Source organism: Eucyclogobius newberryi, unplaced genomic scaffold (genome assembly GCF_026437365.1).
Source record: "Eucyclogobius newberryi isolate DKJ021-1_F unplaced genomic scaffold, fEucNew1.0.hap1 SCAF_11, whole genome shotgun sequence".
NCBI classification, from domain to species: Eukaryota; Metazoa; Chordata; class Actinopteri; order Gobiiformes; family Gobiidae; genus Eucyclogobius; species Eucyclogobius newberryi.
This window is the reverse complement of record NW_027315735.1, coordinates 34,798,133-34,821,077: the sequence shown is the minus strand read 5'-3', so window position 1 is coordinate 34,821,077 and position 22,945 is coordinate 34,798,133. Positions and strand designations below refer to the sequence as shown.

General features: G+C 41.2%; 1 protein-coding gene across 1 annotated transcript in view; it reads left to right on the top strand.

Moving 5' to 3' along the window:
* The window catches only part of pde6a (phosphodiesterase 6A, cGMP-specific, rod, alpha), a 60,488-nt gene that overhangs the window by 28,505 nt on the left and 9,038 nt on the right, over positions 1 to 22,945 (top strand). The window contains exons 10-19 of the mRNA XM_072440023.1: positions 810 to 857; positions 2,016 to 2,165; positions 3,580 to 3,723; positions 3,838 to 3,903; positions 6,033 to 6,179; positions 7,587 to 7,694; positions 8,847 to 8,956; positions 18,041 to 18,128; positions 19,963 to 20,063; positions 21,806 to 21,913. Coding sequence (XP_072296124.1) covers positions 810 to 857; positions 2,016 to 2,165; positions 3,580 to 3,723; positions 3,838 to 3,903; positions 6,033 to 6,179; positions 7,587 to 7,694; positions 8,847 to 8,956; positions 18,041 to 18,128; positions 19,963 to 20,063; positions 21,806 to 21,913 — 1,070 coding nt within the window. The remainder of the gene's footprint in view (positions 1 to 809; positions 858 to 2,015; positions 2,166 to 3,579; positions 3,724 to 3,837; positions 3,904 to 6,032; positions 6,180 to 7,586; positions 7,695 to 8,846; positions 8,957 to 18,040; positions 18,129 to 19,962; positions 20,064 to 21,805; positions 21,914 to 22,945) is intronic.

Here is a 22,945-nt window from a genome sequence, read left to right as displayed (position 1 = left end):
GCACGTGATCTTGTTATACTGAGGTGTAGCACGTGATCTCGTTACACTGTGGTGTAGCACGTGATCTCGTTATACTGAGGTGTAGCACGTGATCTCGTTATACTGAGGTGTAGCACGTGATCTCGTTATACTGAGCTGTAGCACGTGATCTCGTTATACTGAGGTGTAGCACGTGATCTCGTTATACTGAGGTGTAGCATGTGATTTTTTACAGATAAATAATTTATTTTTAAATACGGTATTTATAAATTGTATTTATATTGTATTTATTTATTGTATTCATTGTATTTATTAATTTCATTTATTTATTTATTTTATTTATTTTATTTATTTTATTTATTTTATTTATTTTATTTATTTTATTTATTTTATTTTTTTTATAAATTGTATTTTTTATTTCATTTCATTTATTTCACTTATTTAATTGTATTAATTTTATTTATTTAATTTGTATTATTTATTTTATTCAATATGTAAATGACGAGGGAACATTGTTCTATTACATATATTAAACTCATATAACTCATATATTAAACTCATATAACTCATATATTAAACTCATATAACTCATATATTAAACTCATATAACTCATATATTAAACTCATATAACTCATATATTAAACTCATATAATTTATATATTAAACTCATATATTTAAAGAGTATTAGAGCTGGACAATGGTACAATAAAGGTTGTAATTACCCCTCGTTCTACTTTGAATGGATATTCGATTGTGAATATAAATACTTTAGACTTTAGAACATTCACTTGGTCCAAAGTAATATTTATATTTTGTTTCTTTTCCACAGATTTGTAACATCATGAACGCAGCGGAGGACGAGACCTTTTCTTTCCAGGTCAGACGCTTTGGAAAGTGCTTCATTAACTCTAATAATATTAGAGTTAATGAAGCACTTTCCATATTTATAATTAGTGAAATAAAACAGAGCTTTTCTGCAATTTGCCTCGATAAGTCAGGAGTTTGTTTGTTTGTTTGTTTGTTTGTTTGTTTGTTTGTTTGTTTGCTTGAACTGGAAACATGTACAATCTTAAATAAGTTAAACCTTTATCTAATTAAGTCGGATTTCTCTTGATTTTTAAGATATTTTGACTTTCTTAAAATACGATTTGAAGTAAGTTTTGTTGAATATTTGAAGTATTGAAGCATTTTACTTATTTTTTCCCTCATTTCAAATGAGAAAATGCTCTGACTTTAAAAGGAAATCAAAATATACTCAAAACAGGATAAATATGACTTATTTTAAACACTTAAAAAAACAAACGTTTTATCTTATTTTAGTTGTTTTTCCAGTGAAGGGTTAAATGTCTGAACTGATTGTTTTCTATGGAAATAAAATGAATAAATTAATACAATGAATAAAATGAATTAAAATGAATTAAAATGCCTAAAAAGAAAAATAATAAAATGCATTAAAATGAATTAAAATGAATTAAAATGAATTAAAATGAATTAAAATGAATTAAAATGAATTAAAATGAATAATATGAATAAAATTAATACATAAAAAATAGGCTGTATTTTTCCTTATGTGAATTTCGAGCATCTTTATTTAATGACACGTCTTAAACTTTATATTTGAGTCATTCTTAGGTCAATTTCCAGTAAATAAAAAATGACAGAAAGATAAAACCCACGTCAGTTAGAATATAGCAACAACGAGTGTGTTAGTCACGAGCAGTCAGTGAGAATCAAACCCACACACTATTCTGAAGAGAACCGTCCCACCCCGAGTATAAAGTTATATTCTGCACTTTTGTGGTTCATTTTACACGTTTTGGGCGACACTTTGACCTCAATTTCCAACATTTCCAGGCGCATTGTAGCACAATCCTGATGCGTTGTCGAAACATTGTGTGAATATTGCTAAAACCTCAAGATATACATCGTTCAAATACATTAAAAGTGTATTATATCCTCCGCTCATTTGAATAAAGTCTGTTTCTAACTGTACGAGCCTCTAGAACACCAGTCACACTCGTCTGTTCTCTCGCAGAAAGCTCCTCTGGACGACTCCGGCTGGACCATAAAGAACGTGCTGTCCATGCCCATCGTCAACAAGAAGGAGGAGATCGTGGGCGTGGCCACCTTTTACAACAGGAAGGACGGCAAACCCTTCGACGACATGGACGAGACGCTGATGGAGGTAGAGCCCGGGTCAGAGCACGCGCCGTCGTGATTTAAGGCTCTCAAATCACTCCGCACGTTATTAAATATTGACAGCTCGCATTCCCAACCGTCCAGCGACGTTCCCAAGAGTCACCAATGAGCGATAAACGACGCTCGGAAGCAGAAAAAGCTCCCAAATACAACGTGACACGGTGAAGGAAAAGGTGTCTTGGCTCCATCGCGGTCATTTCGGTTCAAAACGACGGCCTTCCGAGGGGGGAGGAGCCTCTGTTTTGTGAGGATCTATGATGAGGTGCATGATGGGAAACCCTGGGGCGGGGGGGCAATCACAGGTGAGCGCCGTGATGGATGGACCGAGCGGAGGGGAAGGTGGGGAACCAATCACGGGCCGCGCGAGCCCCATCGTTTAAACGGATCGGATCCCAGTATCGACGCCGCACGATATCTGCGGTGTTTTTGAAGATTTACGAGCTTTCTCTGGGGGAGGGGTGGGGTTATGAGGGGGGTGGAGTTATGAGGGGGGTGGAGTTATGGGAGGGGTGGGGTTATGGGGGGGTGGAGTTATGTGGGGGATGGGAGGGATGGGGAAGGGTCACGCGAGCTACGGGACAATGACTTTAGAGACGAGGAATCTTGTTTTGAAGGACGTTTAGGACGGCCGTAGATCACATGGAGGTTTAATCCAGAGCTTTTTGATTTAAACACATCAAATACAAAATGAAAAAAGAAATGGAACACGACGCGGAGAGAAAGAGCAAGAAAAAGAGAGGAAAACAAAAACATAAATAACTCAAGACGTTTAATAAAATCATGGGCAAAGTCCCATTTTTGTTGTTGTTTTGTAAATGGTTTTCTGTGTAATATTTGCAATAATCAGGTATTTTTACACATGTGTTCATTAATATGCACAGTCCCTACCATATAAATAATAAATAAAATAAATAAAATAAATAAAATAAATAAAATAAATAAAATAAATAAAATAAATAAAATAAATAAAATAAATAAAATAAATAAATTACAATAAATAAATTACAAGAAATAAATACAATAAATAAAGTGGCAAAAAATCTGATTCCTCACCATCGCAGACAGAAAAGGCTGGTAATCATTAGCACGTTCATCATTATATTACAACAGAACTGCTGTAAAATATATGTCGTTTAGTCCATTCATCACTTGTTGGAGTTCAAGGGTATTTTTATTTGTGAACCAATTCTTTTGTCGTGACTGCAAAGGATTTATGTGGATCACAGCGGAAGAGAGACGGCCTGGAGTCAGTTTTCTGGAGTTTTCGGAGAGAAATGTGACTTAAATCTCTCTTCTTCAGATAAAAGACACTGCATATTGTTATTAACTTCAGGGCCAGATCGTGCAGGACTTTGAGTATTGAGTGGACTAATCACTTATCTCTCTGTCTCTTTGCGCAGTCTCTGACCCAGTTCTTGGGCTGGTCGGTGCTGAACACGGACACCTACGACCGCATGAACAAGCTGGAGAACCGGAAGGACATTTTCCAGGACATGGTCATGTACCACGTCAAGTGTCGCCGGGACGAGATCCAGAACGTCCTCGTGAGTTTGCGATTCACTCGTCGGAGCCGCTGAAAACTGGACACTCGAAGAACATAAACAGGTCACTTGAATGTCTGTCCTGCTTTAAATGATGAAGAACTTTGCTTTCCACAGAACACCAGAGAGCGCTTTGGCAAAGAGCCATGTGACTGTGAAGAGGAGGAGCTACAGGAGATTCTGGTATGACCTTTTTAACCGCGTCATATCATCACAAACATAGGCTCGTGGTGGTGTTTGGCGTCGTTCACGTTCATTGTTACAATAAGAGAACCTTTATTTGTTTCACAATGCGGAAATTCCAGTGTTGCAACACAAATCAGACACAGAAGTATAATAATAAAAAAAAACAGATAAACCTCTTATAATCTTATAACACTCTTATTTACAGTTGTTATATGGACAGAAAATATTGCACCATATGAACATTGACATTATGTCACAGTGTTGCACATGATTATGACAGTATTGTGCATGATTATGACAGTATTGCACATGATTATGACGGTATTACACATGATTATGACAGTATTACACATGATTATGACAGTATTGTGCATGATTATGACAGTATTGCAGATGATTATGACAGTATTGCACATGATTATGACGGTATTACACATGATTATGACAGTATTACACATGATTATGACAGTATTGTGCATGATTATGACAGTATTGTGCATGATTATGACAGTATTGTGCATGATTATGACAGTATTACACATGCTTATGACAGTAATGCACATGATTTTGACAGTATTGCACGTGGTTATGACAGTATTGCACATGATTATGACAGTATTGCACATGATTTTGACAGTATTGCACGTGGTTATGACAGTATTGCACATGATTATGACAGTATTACACATGATTATGACAGTATTGCACATGGTTATGACAGTATTGCACATGAATATGACAGTTTTGCACATGAGTATGACAGTATTGCATATGATTATGACAGTATTGCACATGATTATGACAGTATTGCACATGCATATGACAGTATTGTGCATGATTATGACTGTATTGCACATGAGTATGACAGTATTGCACATGATTATGACAGTATTGCACATGATTATGACAGTATTGCACATGATTATGACTGTATTGCACATGATTTTGACAGTATTGCACATGCATATGACATTATTGCACATGATTATGACAGTATTGCACATGATTATGACTGTATTGCACATAATTATGTCAGTATTGCACATGATTTTGACAGTATTGCACATGGTTATGACAGTATTGCACATGATTATGAGAGTATTGGACATGATTTTGACAGTATTGCACATGGTTATGACAGTATTGCACATGATTATGAGAGTATTGGACATGATTATGACAGTATTGCACATGGTTATGACAGTATTGTGCATGATTATGACAGTATTGCACATAATTATGACAGTATTGGATATGACAGTATTGTGCATGATTATGACTGTATTGTGCATGATTATGACAGTATTGCGCATAATTATGACAGTATTGGATATGACAGTATTGTGCATGATTATGACTGTATTACACATGATTATGACAGTATTGCACATGATTATGACAGTATTGCACATGAGTATGACAGTATTGCACATGAGTATGACAGTATTGCACATGATTATGACAGTATTGCACATGAGTAATACATGAGTATGACAGTATTGCACATGAGTATGACAGTATTGCACATGAGTATGACAGTATTGCACATGAGTATGACAGTATTGCACATGAGTAATACATGAGTATGACAGTATTGCACATGAGTATGACAGTATTGTGCATTATTATGACAGTATTGCACATGATCATGACAGTATTGCACATGATTATGACAGTATTGCACACAATTATAACAGTAGTGTGCACAATTATGTCAGTATTGCACATGATGATTATGTCAGTATTGCACATGATGATTATGACAGTATTGCACATGATGATTATGACAGTATTGCACATGATAATGAAGCTTAATGACACATGTTCAGGGCTAAACAGTTGCGGCAATACTGTCAAAATGACAAATAATATCACATATAAGTCGCTTCAGAGTATAAGTATAAGTATATAAGTATAAATATAAGTATAAGTTGCACCCCGGCCAAAACTATGAAAAAAGGTGCGACTTATAGTCCGGAAAATACGGTAACTTACAGCTCAGTCATTTAAGAAAGACTCGAGATCTTTCTGGTTCTTTAGATGACAGAACAGCCCCGTTTTTTTTCATGATTCACGCTGACCCGTCGCCGTCGACAACGCAATGCATCTCGTGTCTTTTCGCACAGTCGGAGGTGCTTCCCAACTCGAAGAAGGCGGAGATCTTCGAGTTCCACTTCTGCGACTTCAACCACAGCGAACTGGACCTGGTCAAGTGCGGGATCAAGATGTACTACGAGCTCAAGGTGGTCGACAAGTTCCACATCCCCAGAGAGGTACGTGACCCGTGCGATCCCCGAAGAAGTCCCACCAGAACCCAGTCAAAGCGCACGCGACAGGCTCAAGTACGACTTAAAGCGCCCCCTGCAGGTCAAGCCACTCACTGAACTAAAACGCAGCTACGATAAATATTTGTTGAATTGCGCTAAAAATTGGAAACATTTGATCACAGAATATATATATTTTTCCGTTTAAATTTCACTTCCTGGTTGTGATTGATGACATCACAGTAGGAAATTACCCAGCAAACACTGGGCCAAAACTCATCTAATGTTAGAATTTTAAAATTTGACAAATTCAAACATATGAGAGTGACTTTATTTTGTTGAATTAAAGTTTAGAGAGTCAAAAAAAAACAGTATTTTCTGGAGTATAAGTCGCATCAGCCAAAAAATGAATAATAGAGAAGAAAAAAACATATATAAGTCGCACTGGAGTATGAAATGAGGTTGCGAAAATAACAAATAATATCACATATAAGTCGCTCCGGAGTATAAGTATAAGTAAGTATAAGTATCTAAGTATAAATATAAGTTTAAGTTGCACCCTGGCCAAAACTATGAAAAAAGGTGCGACTTTTAGTCCGGAAAATACGGAAAATTGGTATAAAACTATAATCCATATGTACGACAGGTATAAATACACCAAATAAAGCCATAATTAGACAATCGTAAAAACCTGTCACTTTAAATATTAGTTTCATTCCTTTTCAAGACTTTACGTGAGTTACATTTGTAAATACCGCTCGAAAATGATCAGTAAAAAGACATTATTCTGTATAAAGTGCGGTCTGAGGGCCACAAAAGATGACAAGACTCATAGTAATAATGTAATAAAGGAACACAAGGTCCAGACACATAATCACATTTCACTCTGCTTCAGACGAGCGCTTCCTGGACTCTGAACATAACATTCTAAATATATTCATCCTAACTGCATTTGAGTTCAATGAGTCGTTCGACCTGCAGGGGGCACTGTAGCCTAACGCCGTGGACAAATTAAAGAGTTATCTGTATTGTTTTTCACTCAATTAATTTAAGCGATTTTAAATGATGTGGAAAAACCTTCATTAAACTAAATCTTTCACTACTTTATGACAAATTAATTAATATTTTTTTTATTTTTTATTATCTTACGTTAATGACAACGTGTGCAAGAAACGGTCGCACATAAAACTATAAAACTATGACTTATAGTCCGGAAAATACGGTATGATCTTCAGAAAACGGGCGTAAACTGAGGAAAGGGTGTTATTCTTCCAAGACAGGTGCAATGGAGAGAGCAGCAAGAATACATATATTTCTGCAGCGTGCGTGTGGAGCTAATATCCATTCTAAAGTTGTATTAATGTATTACAATAGTGAAAGTGTATTCATGACAACAAGAGTCTCGGTCTGTTGCAGGTCCTGGTGCGCTTCATGTATTCGGTGAGCAAAGGCTATCGCCACATCACGTACCACAACTGGAAACACGGCTTCAACGTGGGACAGACCATGTTCACGCTGCTCATGGTAAAGCCCGTGTTCTTACATCGTCCACTAGAACGGAACTGACGAGCAGATGGTCCTCGTGAAAGGATTTTGACCTAGATTTCCGTGATGTTTGTGTTTAAAAATAATCGCTAATGAAACTGAAATTTAAATTAGAAACTTATTTGACGATATCTGAGTGCGATTGAGGATGAAAAGCTGCCCAAAGCGTACGCGAACTGTAAAAAGATCAGAGCTGTACTGTAATTAGCAATTTAGCTGGTAGTATTTGTTATAGAAGATATACTTGATGGTCTAATTTTACATTTATTTGACTTATTGTGCTCTAACTTTCCAAATTTGCAGATTTGATTTAAAGTAATTCATGTTGAAAACAGTTAGAAATGCAAAACCAGGTAAATTCAAGGTTCCAGAGCGGCGTTTCGGCTTGACGCTACAGCTAACGACAGCTAGCAATTTAGCTCATAGTTTTTCTTTAGAAGATATACTGGAATTATCTTGAAACAAGTTAGAAAACCAGATAAATTCAAGGTTCATTCCTCACCTTCTCAACGTATTATTAGCGTCGTAATTCTTTATGAGTTTGAATATCGCTTTAGACACATTTCCGAGGCCAGATCGAAGTTTTGGCTTGACGCTACGGCTAACAACAGCTAGCAATTTAGCTCATAGTTTTTGTTTTAGAATATATACTGGAATTATCTTGAAACCAGTTAGAAATGTGAAACCAGATAAATTCAAGGTTCCAGAGCAGAGTTTCGGCTTGACGTTATGGCTAACGACAGCTAGCAATTTAGCTAATATTTTTTGTTATAGGAGGAATGCTTGAACTGTTTTGAATTCAAGGTTCATTCCTCACTTTCTCAACGCATTCTTAGCTTCATTTAAACATCCCTTTTGCGCCTTTCCGAGGCCAGAGCCGAGTTTCAACTTGACGCTACGGCTAACGACGGCTAGCCTCGCACCGGTTTTAGCCCCCAGTTCGCGGCGGAAAACAGAAATCGCTCACAATTCGACGCAGACAAAAGACAGGTTCCACGCGCGCTCAACCGAACGTACAAAAGTCGAGTACAGACCCTTAAGGACGCGCGGCGCAGACCTCTTCCGACGCCGCGGGTCCGATCGCGTTCGGACGGCCGATTGACGTCGTGTCTTTTTTCCCGCTCTTTCCAGACCGGGGATTTGAAGCGCTACTTCACGGACCTGGAGTGCATGGCCATGGTCACGGCGGGGTTTCTTCACGACATCGACCACAGAGGGACCAACAACCTCTACCAGATGAAGTATGTCGGTGTTTCTCCTCCGGCGGTGGAGAAGACGAGCCGTTCAGGCCACAAATCTAATCTCTAAATCGTCTGCAGTTGTCGTAAAATCAGGATTGCACAAAGAGTGAATGAAACAAATAGATAGACGTTACTAAGACCTCCGTGAAATTCGTAAACTAAGACCTCCGTGAAATTCGTAAACGCCTTAAATACTCGACAAACGTTACCGACATTTTTGCTTGTCAAATGTTTCGTCGGTATTATAAGGATTCTGGAGCGATTTAATACGTTTCTTGTCGGCGTCGGTGAGTTTTTTAGATAACATAGATCGACAAAAACAAAGCGCGACAACAGAAAGAGAGAAAAAACACACAAACAACACAGAGAACGAGCCGGACCAGGTAGAACATAAGGCAAGTAAAGGCGTAAAAGTAGAAAATAAGGAATTGGCGCATATTGAAATGTAAATAATTGTCCCATTTTTGTCCATTGATTTTTAAATGTGTCTATTTTTCCAGCTGAGCCGTAAGTTGTGCGTTTGTCCGTGGTGATGTGAGTCCAGTCCTTCATCGTTGGAGCGGTTTGAGTCGGCGGGGGTTTTGAGGCCCAAGTGCATCATCCCAAAAATCGCAACGGTGGTGTCGAAAACGTTTTCCCGACATATTGCCAGATCATAGCGATAATGAGTAGTTTTGTGAGATTTTTACCAGCACCATGTGTCCCACGCCTCTTTTTATGGCCAACGTATTCACACGGCTCTCGACTTTAAACGCTACAGTGGACGGTGCGGCTCGACGACGCGGTAACCCTGTCATTCTGCCACGTCGGCGCGACCCGTCTCGGTTCGTTTTTTGGAGGACAGATCGCTCCGCCGGGAGTCGCGGCTCGTTAATTGACTCGAAGCGACAGCGGCCACTCCTTCCGCTCGGTCCTCGTAAAAAAGCCCTGCGTCTCCGAGTCGCTCCGGCCCGACGGGGGACCCGGCACACACGCCCCCCCGCGCTCCGCCCGCCCTGATGGATGGGCCGACGTGAAGGGCGATTTAGCACCGGCAGGAGGAGCGGGCCCACCCGGAGAGCGCCGAAACTGATTTATCACACGCTCGCCGCCCCTGCTCTGTCTTTCGCTCTACAACACGAATGTCCAGACGCTTCACTAAACCCTCTGAAGCACTGGTCAGTCACAGAGCGATTCAGACTCACTAAACCCTCTGAAGCACTGGTCATTCACAGAGCGATTCGGACTCACTAAACCCTCTGAAGCACTGGTCAGTCACAGAGCGATTCGGACTCACTAAACCCTCTGAAGCACTGGTCACTCACAGAGCGATTCAGACTCACTAAACCCTCTGAAGCACTGGTCAGTCACAGAGCGATTCGGACTCACTAAACCCTCTGAAGCACTGGTCAGTCACAGAGCGATTCAGACTCACTAAACCCTCTGAAGCACTGGTCAGTCACAGAGCGATTCAGACTCACTAAACCCTCTGAAGCACTGGTCATTCACAGAGCGATTCAGACTCACTAAACCCTCTGAAGCACTGGTCATTCACAGAGAGATTCAGACTCACTAAACACTCTGAAGCACTGGTCACTCACAGAGCGATTCAGACTCACTAAACCCTCTGAAGCACTGGTCACTCACAGAGCGATTCAGACTCACTAAACCCTCTGAAGCACTGGTCACTCACAGAGCGATTCAGACTCACTAAACCCTCTGAAGCACTGGTCAGTCACAGAGCGATTCAGACTCACTAAACCCTCTGAAGCACTGGTCACTCACAGAGCGATTCGGACTCACTAAACCCTCTGAAGCACTGGTCATTCACAGAGCGATTCGGACTCACTAAACCCTCTGAAGCACTGGTCATTCACAGAGCGATTCGGACTCACTAAACCCTCTGAAGCACTGGTCATTCACAGAGAGATTCAGACTCACTAAACCCTCTGAAGCACTGGTCATTCACAGAGCGATTCGGACTCACGAAACCCTCTGAAGCACTGGTCACTCACAGAGCGATTCTGACTCACTAAACCCTCTGAAGCACTGGTCACTCACAGAGCGATTCAGACTCACTAAACCCTCTGAAGCACTGGTCAGTCACAGAGCGATTCAGACTCACTAAACCCTCTGAAGCACTGGTCAGTCACAGAGCGATTCAGACTCACTAAACCCTCTGAAGCACTGGTCAGTCACAGAGCGATTCAGACTCACTAAACCCTCTGAAGCACTGGTCAGTCACAGAGCGATTCAGACTCACTAAACCCTCTGAAGCACTGGTCAGTCACAGAGAGATTCAGACTCACTAAACCCTCTGAAGCACTGGTCAGTCACAGAGCGATTCTGACTCACTAAACCCTCTGAAGCACTGGTCACTCACAGAGCGATTCAGACTCACTAAACCCTCTGAAGCACTGGTCAGTCACAGAGCGATTCAGACTCACTAAACCCTCTGAAGCACTGGTCAGTCACAGAGCGATTCAGACTCACTAAACCCTCTGAAGCACTGGTCACTCACAGAGCGATTCAGACTCACTAAACCCTCTGAAGCACTGGTCAGTCACAGAGCGATTCTGACTCACTAAACCCTCTGAAGCACTGGTCAGTCACAGAGCGATTCAGACTCACTAAACCCTCTGAAGCACTGGTCACTCACAGAGCGATTCAGACTCACTAAACCCTCTGAAGCACTGGTCAGTCACAGAGCGATTCTGACTCACTAAAGCCTCTGAAGCACTGGTCACTCACAGAGCGATTCAGACTCACTAAACCCTCTGAAGCACTGGTCAGTCACAGAGCGATTCAGACTCACTAAACCCTCTGAAGCACTGGTCAGTCACAGAGAGATTCAGACTCACTAAACCCTCTGAAGCACTGGTCAGTCACAGAGCGATTCTGACTCACTAAACCCTCTGAAGCACTGGTCAGTCACAGAGCGATTCAGACTCACTAAACCCTCTGAAGCACTGGTCAGTCACAGAGAGATTCAGACTCACTAAACCCTCTGAAGCACTGGTCAGTCACAGAGAGATTCAGACTCACTAAACCCTCTGAAGCACTGGTCAGTCACAGAGCGATTCAGACTCACTAAACCCTCTGAAGCACTGGTCATTCACAGAGTGATTCAGACTCACTAAACCCTCTGAAGCACTGGTCAGTCACAGAGCGATTCAGACTCACTAAACCCTCTGAAGCACTGGTCACTCACAGAGCGATTCAGACTCACTAAACCCTCTGAAGCACTGGTCACTCACAGAGCGATTCAGACTCACTAAACCCTCTGAAGCACTGGTCACTCACAGAGCGATTCAGACTCACTAAACCCTCTGAAGCACTGGTCAGTCACAGAGCGATTCAGACTCACTAAACCCTCTGAAGCACTGGTCAGTCACAGAGCGATTCAGACTCACTAAACCCTCTGAAGCACTGGTCAGTCACAGAGCGATTCAGACTCACTAAACCCTCTGAAGCACTGGTCATTCACAGAGCGATTCAGACTCACTAAACCCTCTGAAGCACTGGTCAGTCACAGAGCGATTCTGACTCACTAAACCCTCTGAAGCACTGGTCACTCACAGAGCGATTCAGACTCACTAAACCCTCTGAAGCACTGGTCAGTCACAGAGCGATTCAGACTCACTAAACCCTCTGAAGCACTGGTCACTCACAGAGCGATTCAGACTCACTAAACCCTCTGAAGCACTGGTCAGTCACAGAGCGATTCGGACACACGGAGCTCACCACTGTCCCCACTAAACTGTAATAAAAATACAGCAAATGTTTGGAAACTGGACTGCTTAGAAGCGTATGTGCCCTAACCTTTCCTTTCATGGGATGCCCTTTATTATTTTGAATTATTTTGTATTCTTTTGCATTATTTTGTATTACTTTGCATTATTTTGCATTATTTTGTATTATTTTTGTATTATTTTGCATTATTTTGCATTATTTTGTATTATTATCATTATTTTTGCATTATTAGGCCCGAGCGCCACAAGCTGGCGAGAGGCCTATTAATCTCGTAAGGCCGTGCGAAGCACGGCTGCGAAAGTGCGCACGTAGTGCGCACGAAATCGAGCGCGAAGCGCTCGCCCACTTCCAAACACTCACTAACGCACTCCTTCACTCACGCACGCCCCGTGCATACTAATTAGTGGTAGGAAAATGGAACATTACCGTTGTAAACGGGCGAAGCCCGTGCAAAAGTGCGCACTAAACGAGCACTTTACATTGGGATGACGACCGCGAAGCGGTCGTCATCCCCATATAAAGCACTCATTTGCCCTAAGTAGCTCACGAATACGTTCCCCATCTCTTGCATGTTCCGTGCATATAAGCATGTAATGCAAAAATTGAACATTATTACTGTATAGAGGGCCAAAAACACAAAGTGGGCGGAGCCCACTCAAAATTAACGAAAGTACCCGTCAGTGACCAGGGACCCACACCATAAGGTAGGAAAGCGCGAGCGCTTTCCGAAAATGTATAGTTTATGATATTTGAAAAATGGGAAACATTGTTTTCGCATCGGAATATTATTAGGCCCGAGCCCCAGCAGGGCGGAGGGCCTATTGCTCCCGCAACGCTGCCTTCGGCAGCGTTGCAACTGTCTGACCAAACATGCGGGCGCAGCCCGCATGTTTGGTGCCCCGTCGCCCCTGGCAAGTACAGTGAACTAGCCCATGCCGAAGGCATGGATCATGCATACTTACTCCTGCTTACTCCTGAATTTGTGAATGGGCTACGCCCATTCACAAATTGTTGACAACAGCAGCGCGAAGCGCTGCATTCCTCCAAAAACCCTCCTGGCATCGTCCCGTACGCGAGAATCCATGCCGCAGGCATGGGCCATGCTTGTTTCTGCTCAAATCAATGGAAGTCTATGGGGAGTGGGCGGGGCATCCCGACGAAATAGGGAGTGACGAGCGCGTAAGCGCGCGTAATGATGATTCCACCCCATGGCGGCATGGGGAAGGCTTAGAGCTTTCAAACGATGTATAATTTGTTGTTATAGAAAAAACGGCTATATTGTTTTTGCTAAAAATATTATTATTTTTATTTTTATTATATTTTTCTTGTTCTTCTTCAGCGCTTTGATCTCTAATATGCCCCCCTGAACATGCTCAAAAACTCACCAAACTTTGCCCAAAATTCAGAATCGGCGAAAAATTTTGTTTTTTCTGGGCCATTTTTTTTTGCGTTAAAAAATGGCGCGACAGCGCCACCGACAAAAGTCAAAATACATTGCGCCTATGGAAGACGCCCCGAGGTCAACTTTGTCGTAGAGCTACGAAATTCGGGACACGCATTCCTCTTGTGAGGACAAAAAAAAAAATATTATTGTGGCCACGCCCCCAGACTTACCCTATGGCCACCATCTTCCTTTGAAAATGAAAACACGCTGTGTTAGCCATTTTGTTCACGTCAAACTTTGACGAACTCCTCCTAGGGCGTTTTGCCCACCGACTTCAAAATCGGCGTACGTCCTCTGGACAAGTGGGGCATCTAAAGTTATTCAATTTTTTGAGATACCTTTTACGGTCTGTGTGCGGCGCAGCCGCAAAGTTGGACAACTTATTTTGGAATATTGCAGGTCTAAAAATTGCTCCCATTTGATCAAAACCAGTCCGATTAGGACCAAATTTGAATCATTTGTTAAACTTTCTAGTTTGGACCAGTTTAGGCTGACAAAATTGAAATGGCAGTGATAGCGCCCCCTACAGAGTGACCTTTAAATTAACATTGAAGGTCAAAAATTAGTTTTACCAAAATTGTCTAAACTTTACCCAAAATTCTATTTTGCCGTCCCGATCACAAAAGCCAATCACAAAAATGCCAAAATTTTTACGCCGTAGTCGTAGCGATGACAGAAACCTCCCATGTTATCCCTATGGGAAAACCACAAAATCTCTCAAATTACCACATTTTTATGTTTTACACTTTAACGAAGTCCTCCTAGTGCGTTTTGCCCACCAACCTCAAAATCGGTGTACGTCCTCTAGACAAGTGGTGTATCTAAAGTTATCCAAATTTTAAGGATAACTTTTACGGTCTTTGTGCGACGGAGCCGCAAACGTTTCCCAGAATTCTGACTATTTGGCCTTCAGAGTGGCCTATAAACAATAGAGTTTTTCCAAATGACATGATATTTTGAACAAAATTCTAATTTGCCATCCTGATCATAAAAGTATGAGAGCCAAAGTCATATTTTGTACGGCGTAACCGTAGCGTTGACAGAAACATCCCATGTTATCCTTATGGGAAAATCGTAGAATCGCTCAAATCACCACATTTTTACGCTTCACACTTTAACAAACTCCTCCTAGGGCGATTGTCCGATCAAGCTCATATTTGGAGAATATCATCTACACAAGCGGGGCATTAAAACTTATCCATATTTTGATTCTAAGTGCTACGGTCTCTGTGTGGCGGACCCGCAAATATATGTCAGAAATGGGAAAACAGCGAAATCTCTAAAATGACCACATTTTTACGCTTCACACTTTAACGAACTCCTCCTAGGCCGATTGCCCGATCAAGCTCATATTTGGGGAAAATCATCTACACAAACGGGGCATCAAAAGTTATCCATATTTTGATTTTAAGTGGTACGGTCTCTGTGCCGTGGAGCTGCAAATATACTGTCACAAATGGGAAAAACGCCAAATCCTTGAAATGTTCACATTTACGCTTCACACTTTAACAAACTCCTCCGTGGACAATAGCTCGATCAAGCTTTACTTTGGGAAATATCATCTACACAAGCGCGGCATCAAAAGTTATCCATATTTTTATTCCAAGTGCTACGGTCTCTGTGCGGCGGCGCAGCAAATTTGACTGACACTTGTGTTGATTTGCACTGGATTGGCCATGTCCAATGTGTCGCCGTCTGACAAGTTCTTTTTTTATTCAACACACAATAAGGGCGCCATCTTTATCAAGTCGAAAGTGCAGAGTCGGAAGGCCGGCGGCCCGCGAGGGCCGTTGGATGCCGCTTGCGGCTTTAATTCTTCTTCTTCTTCTTCTTCTTCTTCTCGGGACCAACCCCCCTATTTTTCACCCAGTGAACATTGACGAAAAGTCACAAAAATGTGCACGCCTCTAAAAATCGTGCCTCTCTACATTCTGGCTATTTCCTTTTTCTAAAATAAAAAAAATTGGCGCGTCAGCGCCCCCAAATGTACCAAAAATGCATTGAGAGATGGGAAATGACCCAAAAAAAATATGATCGTAGAATCATGAAATTTGGCGCAGAGGTAGATGGTGACAAGAGAAGTAAAAAATATTATTACGGCAACGCCGTCCGCCAAACCAAATGTCGGCCATATTGCTTCAAAAATGGCTAAACATGACTTCGGAGTTTTTCCAAACGTCGTACTTTTACGAACTCCTCCAAGGGCGTTGGCCCTAAAAAGCTGAAATTTGGTGAAAATGCTACTGAGGAGTGGGACATGAAAAGTTATCCAAATTACATTGATACCTCTCACGGTCTCTGTGCGGCGAAGCCGCAAACTGTAGCTAGAATTTCAGAAATCTCCCATATTTAAAATTTCTGCCGTTTGCGCAGATAAAGTCCGAATTGCGTCAAATTAGAATCAGTTGTTAAACTCTTTGCCCTAAACCTACTTGAAGTGAAATAAATTCATTTGGCGCCACAGCGCCCCCTACAGATTTTATATGGAGGTTAAATGTTTAGTTTTGCGAAATTATATGAAATTTGACACACAACTCAATTTTAGCATCCCCATAAAAAAAGTCAATGAGACCCATGTCATAATTGTTATGGCGTTGCCGTAACGATGACCGAAACCTTTCATGTTATTCCAATGGGGAAATCGCCAGAACATGTTTACACTTTAGACTTTCACAAACTCCTCCCAGGGCGTCAGCCCTATTAACCTGAAATTTGGTGAGACTCATCTTCAGGACCATCAAAAGTTATCCACATTTTCATTCAAAGAGTCACGGTGTCTGTGCGGCAAAGCCGCACATTTTGCCAAGAATTCAAAATAAAAAAGCTTTTTGATGGTAAAACAAAGGGGAGAAGATGTGACAGCGTCACAGATTCAGCAGTAGGCGTAATAAAAGGACAATTGGGGCGCGTTAGCGCCCCCTCCTCTTGCGGCGTGGCGGCGGCGTAGCGAGGGCCGATCATTGCCGCTTGCGGCTATATTTTTGTATTATTATCATTATTTTTGCATTATTTTGTATTATTTTGTATTATTTTGTATTATTTTGCATTATTTTTGTATCACTTTTTGTATTTTGTATTATATTTTATAATTTTATATTATTTATTCTTTTTGGAATCTCTAAAATATAGAAAAAGAAATTGCCGCTCTGGCCCTGCTCTTTTGTTGTTGTTGTTGTTGTTGTTGTTGTTTCTTTTGTTTGTCTTGTTTGTGTTGTTCTTCTTTTCTTTAAGTTTGGGGAAAAAAAATGTTTAAAAAAATGTTTTTAAAAAATAGATCAAATCCATTGACACGCCCATATTAATAGACTTATATTAATCCTACACATTATGGACTCTGATTTGAAACATGTCAAACCTTTTTTTTATCATCTTCAGACAAAATGAATCCACTTTATTTATACTTCACATTTGATAAACTGTGATGTACTCAAAGCATTAACTGCACATGCTCGGACTGTGCTGCTAACAATCATGATAAAAACAAATACAATACAATCAGAAACAAAATTATTATAATAATAATAAAACCACTAAAACAGTAAATTATCAAAAAAATAATAATACTGGCTAAAAACATCAAATGGAATCAATAACAATAACATTATATTAAATTGTTTTGAATAATAAATAAATAAAATAAATAAAATAAATAAAATAAATAAAATAAATAAAATAAATAAAATAAATAAAATAAATAAAATAAATAAATAAAATAAATAAAATAAATAAAATAAATAAAATAAATAAAATAAATAAAATAAATAAAATAAATAAAATAAAATGTATTAAAGATGAGACTTAAACTTTTCAGACTTAGAACACGTCATGCATGCTTTTCATTTGTTGCGTCTGGATTACTAGTCCTCATCTACTGCTACACATCCCCGTATTATCTCTGTTACGTCCAGATCTGGAAACCCTCTGGCGAAGCTGCACGGATCCTCCATTTTGGAACGGCACCACCTGGAGTTCGGAAAGACACTTCTGAGAGACGAGGTACATGCATCAAACAACCTCATTTTTATTGTAACGTAAGACATTTTTTACCCTTTTCACTGTGTCATTTTCAATTATTTTTACGCAGCTCATCAAAATGCCTCATTCTTGGATTTATTGTTCAGTCTAGTTCTTTTGTTTTATAATCCCAGGTGGAAAATTGGTTTATTTTCCATAAAACTGGGCATAAAACCGTCTGAAACATGTCAAAATCTCAAAATAAATCATCTCTAAGTTTTGAACAACTAAATAAAACCTTTACTGCGTCGTGCCTTGGCTTCTGTGTAGATGTGTCGTCTTGTGTGTGACTGGCGTCTTCGTGAGGCCATTGGCACAGAACGAGCGCTGTGTTTCTGAATAACGACACGTCCTATAAAAGGCTTTGAGAATATTATAGAAGCGCTTTAAAAATCAGAGAAATTCATTTGGAAGTTTTTTCACATCCGAGGCAGGATTTGTCTTTGTGGAAAGGCAAAAATACAGCTCTGGCTATCCGTAATCCATGTTGAGCCGCAATAAATTGATTATTTCCTCCCAAACTGAGGTAAAGAAAAAGCTATCTTGTGTAGAAACGATTTGTCTGACTCAAAGTTACAAATATTTCTGGGATACGGATCAGGAGGTCCTAAATATTTCAGGCCGGGACCCGTAATTTAGCCACAAATGACCCGGGACACTCTGTAAAATGGGAATGCCGCCCTAATTTTGCTTGAATATTTAGTTTTCAAGTTATTGCGGTGACTTCGTTTTGAAATCGCATCTTCCAAATCATCTTTTTTGCACTGTAAACATTATTCAGACGCCGCGCTAACGAAGCATCGGGAATCGTGCCTGATAATGTCTTGAGGTTCAAGAATTATTTTAGACACAGTCAATATTCTAATTTTGCTTATTTCAAAAACAACAATTGCAATATAGATTTTTTTATTATACATCTCCCACATCTATTCTTGACCCTCACTTTAGCTAACAATTACCAGTTCCATAAATGGGTCCATTTTTCAATAACTGACTAATCCTGATTAAACAGTCTTAACAACGTAAAAAAAAAAAAAAAGTAGTTTGTTTTAAACAGTTTATTGCCGTCCACATGTATTCTACCTTAATTACTCACTGCGATTAGTTTAATAAGCGCTTTTCACAGTTTTCAGTGACCAGAGCAAACCACAACTAGCATGCTAACAGCTCACTACCGATTTTTCAGAGAATAAAATGCTCTATAATTAAATACAGAGCGCACACAGTGTTCAAATTATGACCCACAGAGCTGCTCTACACATGGGTCTGGAGTAACTTGATAAACTCGTTGCTACTGCCATCTTGAGGTCAAAAGCCGCATGTTCACTGTGTGCACTGCCAAAAAAAAAGTCTCAAAACAAAGGATTCTTTCTCTTCTGTTACGTCCCGAAAGAAATGTGTGACTGTGGTCAGGAGGGCCCAGTGAACTTAGAGAGGTCACTCCAGACTGTAGCTCTTTGTTTCAGGGCGTTAGCAGCTTGCTAATGCTAGTGGCTACGCTAATAAACGCTTGCCTACAGTTTAAAACGAACCTCATTTCCAACTGTCCGGGCGTTATATTTGAGGATCAGACACAAAGTCCGTGCTCTTGAAAGCTTTGAGGGCGTGTCCGGTGCAGAGGGCGTGTCCGGTGCAGAGGGCGTGTCCGGTGCAGAGGGCGTGTCCGGTGCAGATAGACAACATCATGGCAACAATTAAATCACGTGACTGAAACAGATGAACGCTGGATTAGTCTTGGAACCCCTTGGACTAGTTGCTTTCTCTTTTCAGTCATAACTCTAATCATTTTGTGTCTCACCCTTTTTCCTTTTTGCAGTCTCTAAACATCTACCAAAACCTGAACAGACGCCAACATGACCACGTCATCCACCTCACGGACATCGCCATCATCGCCACGGACCTGGCCCTGTACTTTAAGTGAGTTTTTCCCGCCGCATGTAAAGCACAGACATCTCCCGCACGCGTCCCAATGACTGATGACACCAGCGGCGGCAGAACGGGAACATTAAAGGGGACTATCCGGGACGTGAAGGGGAGGCATTTGCCCGCGACACGTGTTATTACATTCAATCAATCTCATTTTCGACTCGGTGGTGAGGAGTCATCAATAATTGCAAAGTATGTGGCGGTGCTGCGCGTGAGAGGCCGCCAATACCGACTTTATATTCCATGCATAGACTCTGGATGCTTGATTTAATCTGCAATTTTCAATGGATAAGATTGACAAGTGCGTTAACCTACTAAACGTAATGTGGGACGAAACCTAAGACTCACCTTGGACTATAACATGGACCAAACTACGGGGTATTATAATCTATTGGTATGATATTGGTGATGGTGCACGGTGGCAAAGGCGGTTAGCGCTCTTGCCTCCCAAGAAGGAGATCAAGGGTTCAATTCCCGGACCAGACCAACATCACATGATCTCTCTGGGTGGAGTTTGCATGTTCTCCCGTGTTACCGTGGGTTCTCTCCGGGTTCTCCGGCTCCTCCCACCATCCAAAGACATGTATGTGTTAGGTAAAAATGGGTGACTCTAAAATTGGCCCTAGTGAATGAATGTGAGCGTGAACTGTCTGTTATGTCTCTGTGTTAGTCCTGCGACAAGTTGGCCACTGTCCAGGATGTACCCCGCCTAAGGCCCGAAGTCACTGGGACAGGCTCCAGTCACCCACGACCCCAAAAGGGAATAAGCGGTAGAAAATGGATGGATGGTATGATATTAGCACAAGCAGAATTGTAGATATAATTTTTTTTCCTTTTAATCCTGTTCTGACATTGTTTCTCGTCATGAACACGCCTGGAGTACATGTAGCTTCATTCACAGTTCTCTCTCTCCCCTCCGAGCGTCAAAAAGACTTTGTTCTGAATCTCCGCCATAACCAACCTTTTCTCCATCTGTGACTCTGAGACTCTTCTGCTGTTTTTAACTCCACAAATCATCTCCGGACTCGTTCTGAGCGTTTCCGGCGTTAAAAATCACGATCAGAACGACTGCGTGCTGTGACCAGGAAGTGAAAGGCCAGCTGGGAATGCGCCGTTTATCTTAAACTATGTGTTATTCCCTGCAGCCAGTAGATGGTGCTGAAACACAGATAGTCCCGGGTTAAACAGCAGAGACGCAGATGCGGTTTTGTTTGATATGAACCATTTTCACAATCTCTAAAAGGAGCAAGGTTTGTTTGGACAATCAGACACTTTAGAAACAGAAGAAACCAAGTAAAAGGACAACACAGTTGTAAGAAGAGGACATATCTGGACTTAAACCAGGACCAAACCAGGACCAAACCAGGACCAAACCAGGACCAAACCAGGACCAAACCAGGACCAAACCAGGACCAAACCAGGACCAAACCAGGACCAAACCAGGATTGAACCAGGACTGAACCAGGGCCGAACCAGGACTGAACCAGGACCGAACCAGGACTGAACCAGGACCAAACCGGGACAAGTGTGAACTAGGGCTACAGCAATAGTCTGCCACACTTTTTGCAGAGGAAGAACATGGATCCACTCTGTCACAGCCGAACAGAGAAGACAGAGGCTATCAAAATCATATCAATACCGCGACCTTGTGTCTAATACGCACTGAATTATGGGTAAAATATAATGTCGAATCTGTTACATTTGCATTTGTGTGTGTTTCATGTTGTTCTTAGAAAGAGGACCATGTTCCAGAAGATCGTGGACCAATCCAAAACTTACGAGAACTGGAACGACTGGACCAAGTACATGCAGCTGGAGACCACACGCAAAGAGATCGTCATGTAAAACACTTTTTTATCATTCACCACAACCTCCCGCCGCATCTATTGCATTTACCGATGAAGACGATTTAATAAAAGCGGTCGAAAGTACGTTAATGCCTCGGTGTAGTCTGATGGAGCGTGGTGTCAGAAACAGGACGCAGATAAACGTCAATATAATTGTACCAACTAAAAACTAATAATCGTGACAATTTAAGACGCAAAATCATGTATATTTATTTATGTGTCATCCAAAACATACCTCTATAACTTTATTTTGTCTTTCGGAAAGTTACATTTCGCAAAAGTCGGTGACAAACTTGAGGATCAGTCACAGGAACGAAAGAAAATGAAAGATTTCACTGTTGTTTGGTCACAGTCTCGCGAATAATCGTAAAATCGCAACGTTGTTTTCTTACAATAATCGATAATCACTAACATTTGACGTGGTGACATCCCCGCTCACGGATCAGACCAGTCGCATTGTAACACGTTTGGTTTGCGTTCCAGCCTATGCGGATTTTGTTTCAATCCAATGTAAGTATTAGTTTAAACATGATAAGAGACGTGATCGGTCCAAACGTGAAACAGGTTGAACTCTACGTCGGTTGAAGAGATGTCAACGTTTTGGTGGAAGGATTCGAGCCCAAGCGCAGACTCGGCACAGATTCTTGTCGAGTTCGTGAACGCGCTCTTCCTCTTCGCCTTGCTGCCCGTTTGCCCCGACCAGCCGAGACCGCACGCTTTGAAAATACTTCGCAAAGACCTTTTGTTCTGGAATCGCGTCCAGCCGCTCTCATTTCTACAGGGCGTGATTGACAGGCGGATTAACCGATCGGAGAAACGCACGGTCCGTTCGTTTTTTTAAAGAAACACGGCGGTTTACGAGGAAAACGTTTAATGGAAATCACACGGAGGATTGAGAAACGAGTCCGACTTCTGCGACGCGCTAAACTCTGTAAATCTGAGGTGAATAAAGTTATATATTTTGTTCTGAATGTTCCGGAAACATTTAAGAGGAGACGTCTTCCGCATTTGAGCAACACGTGACAC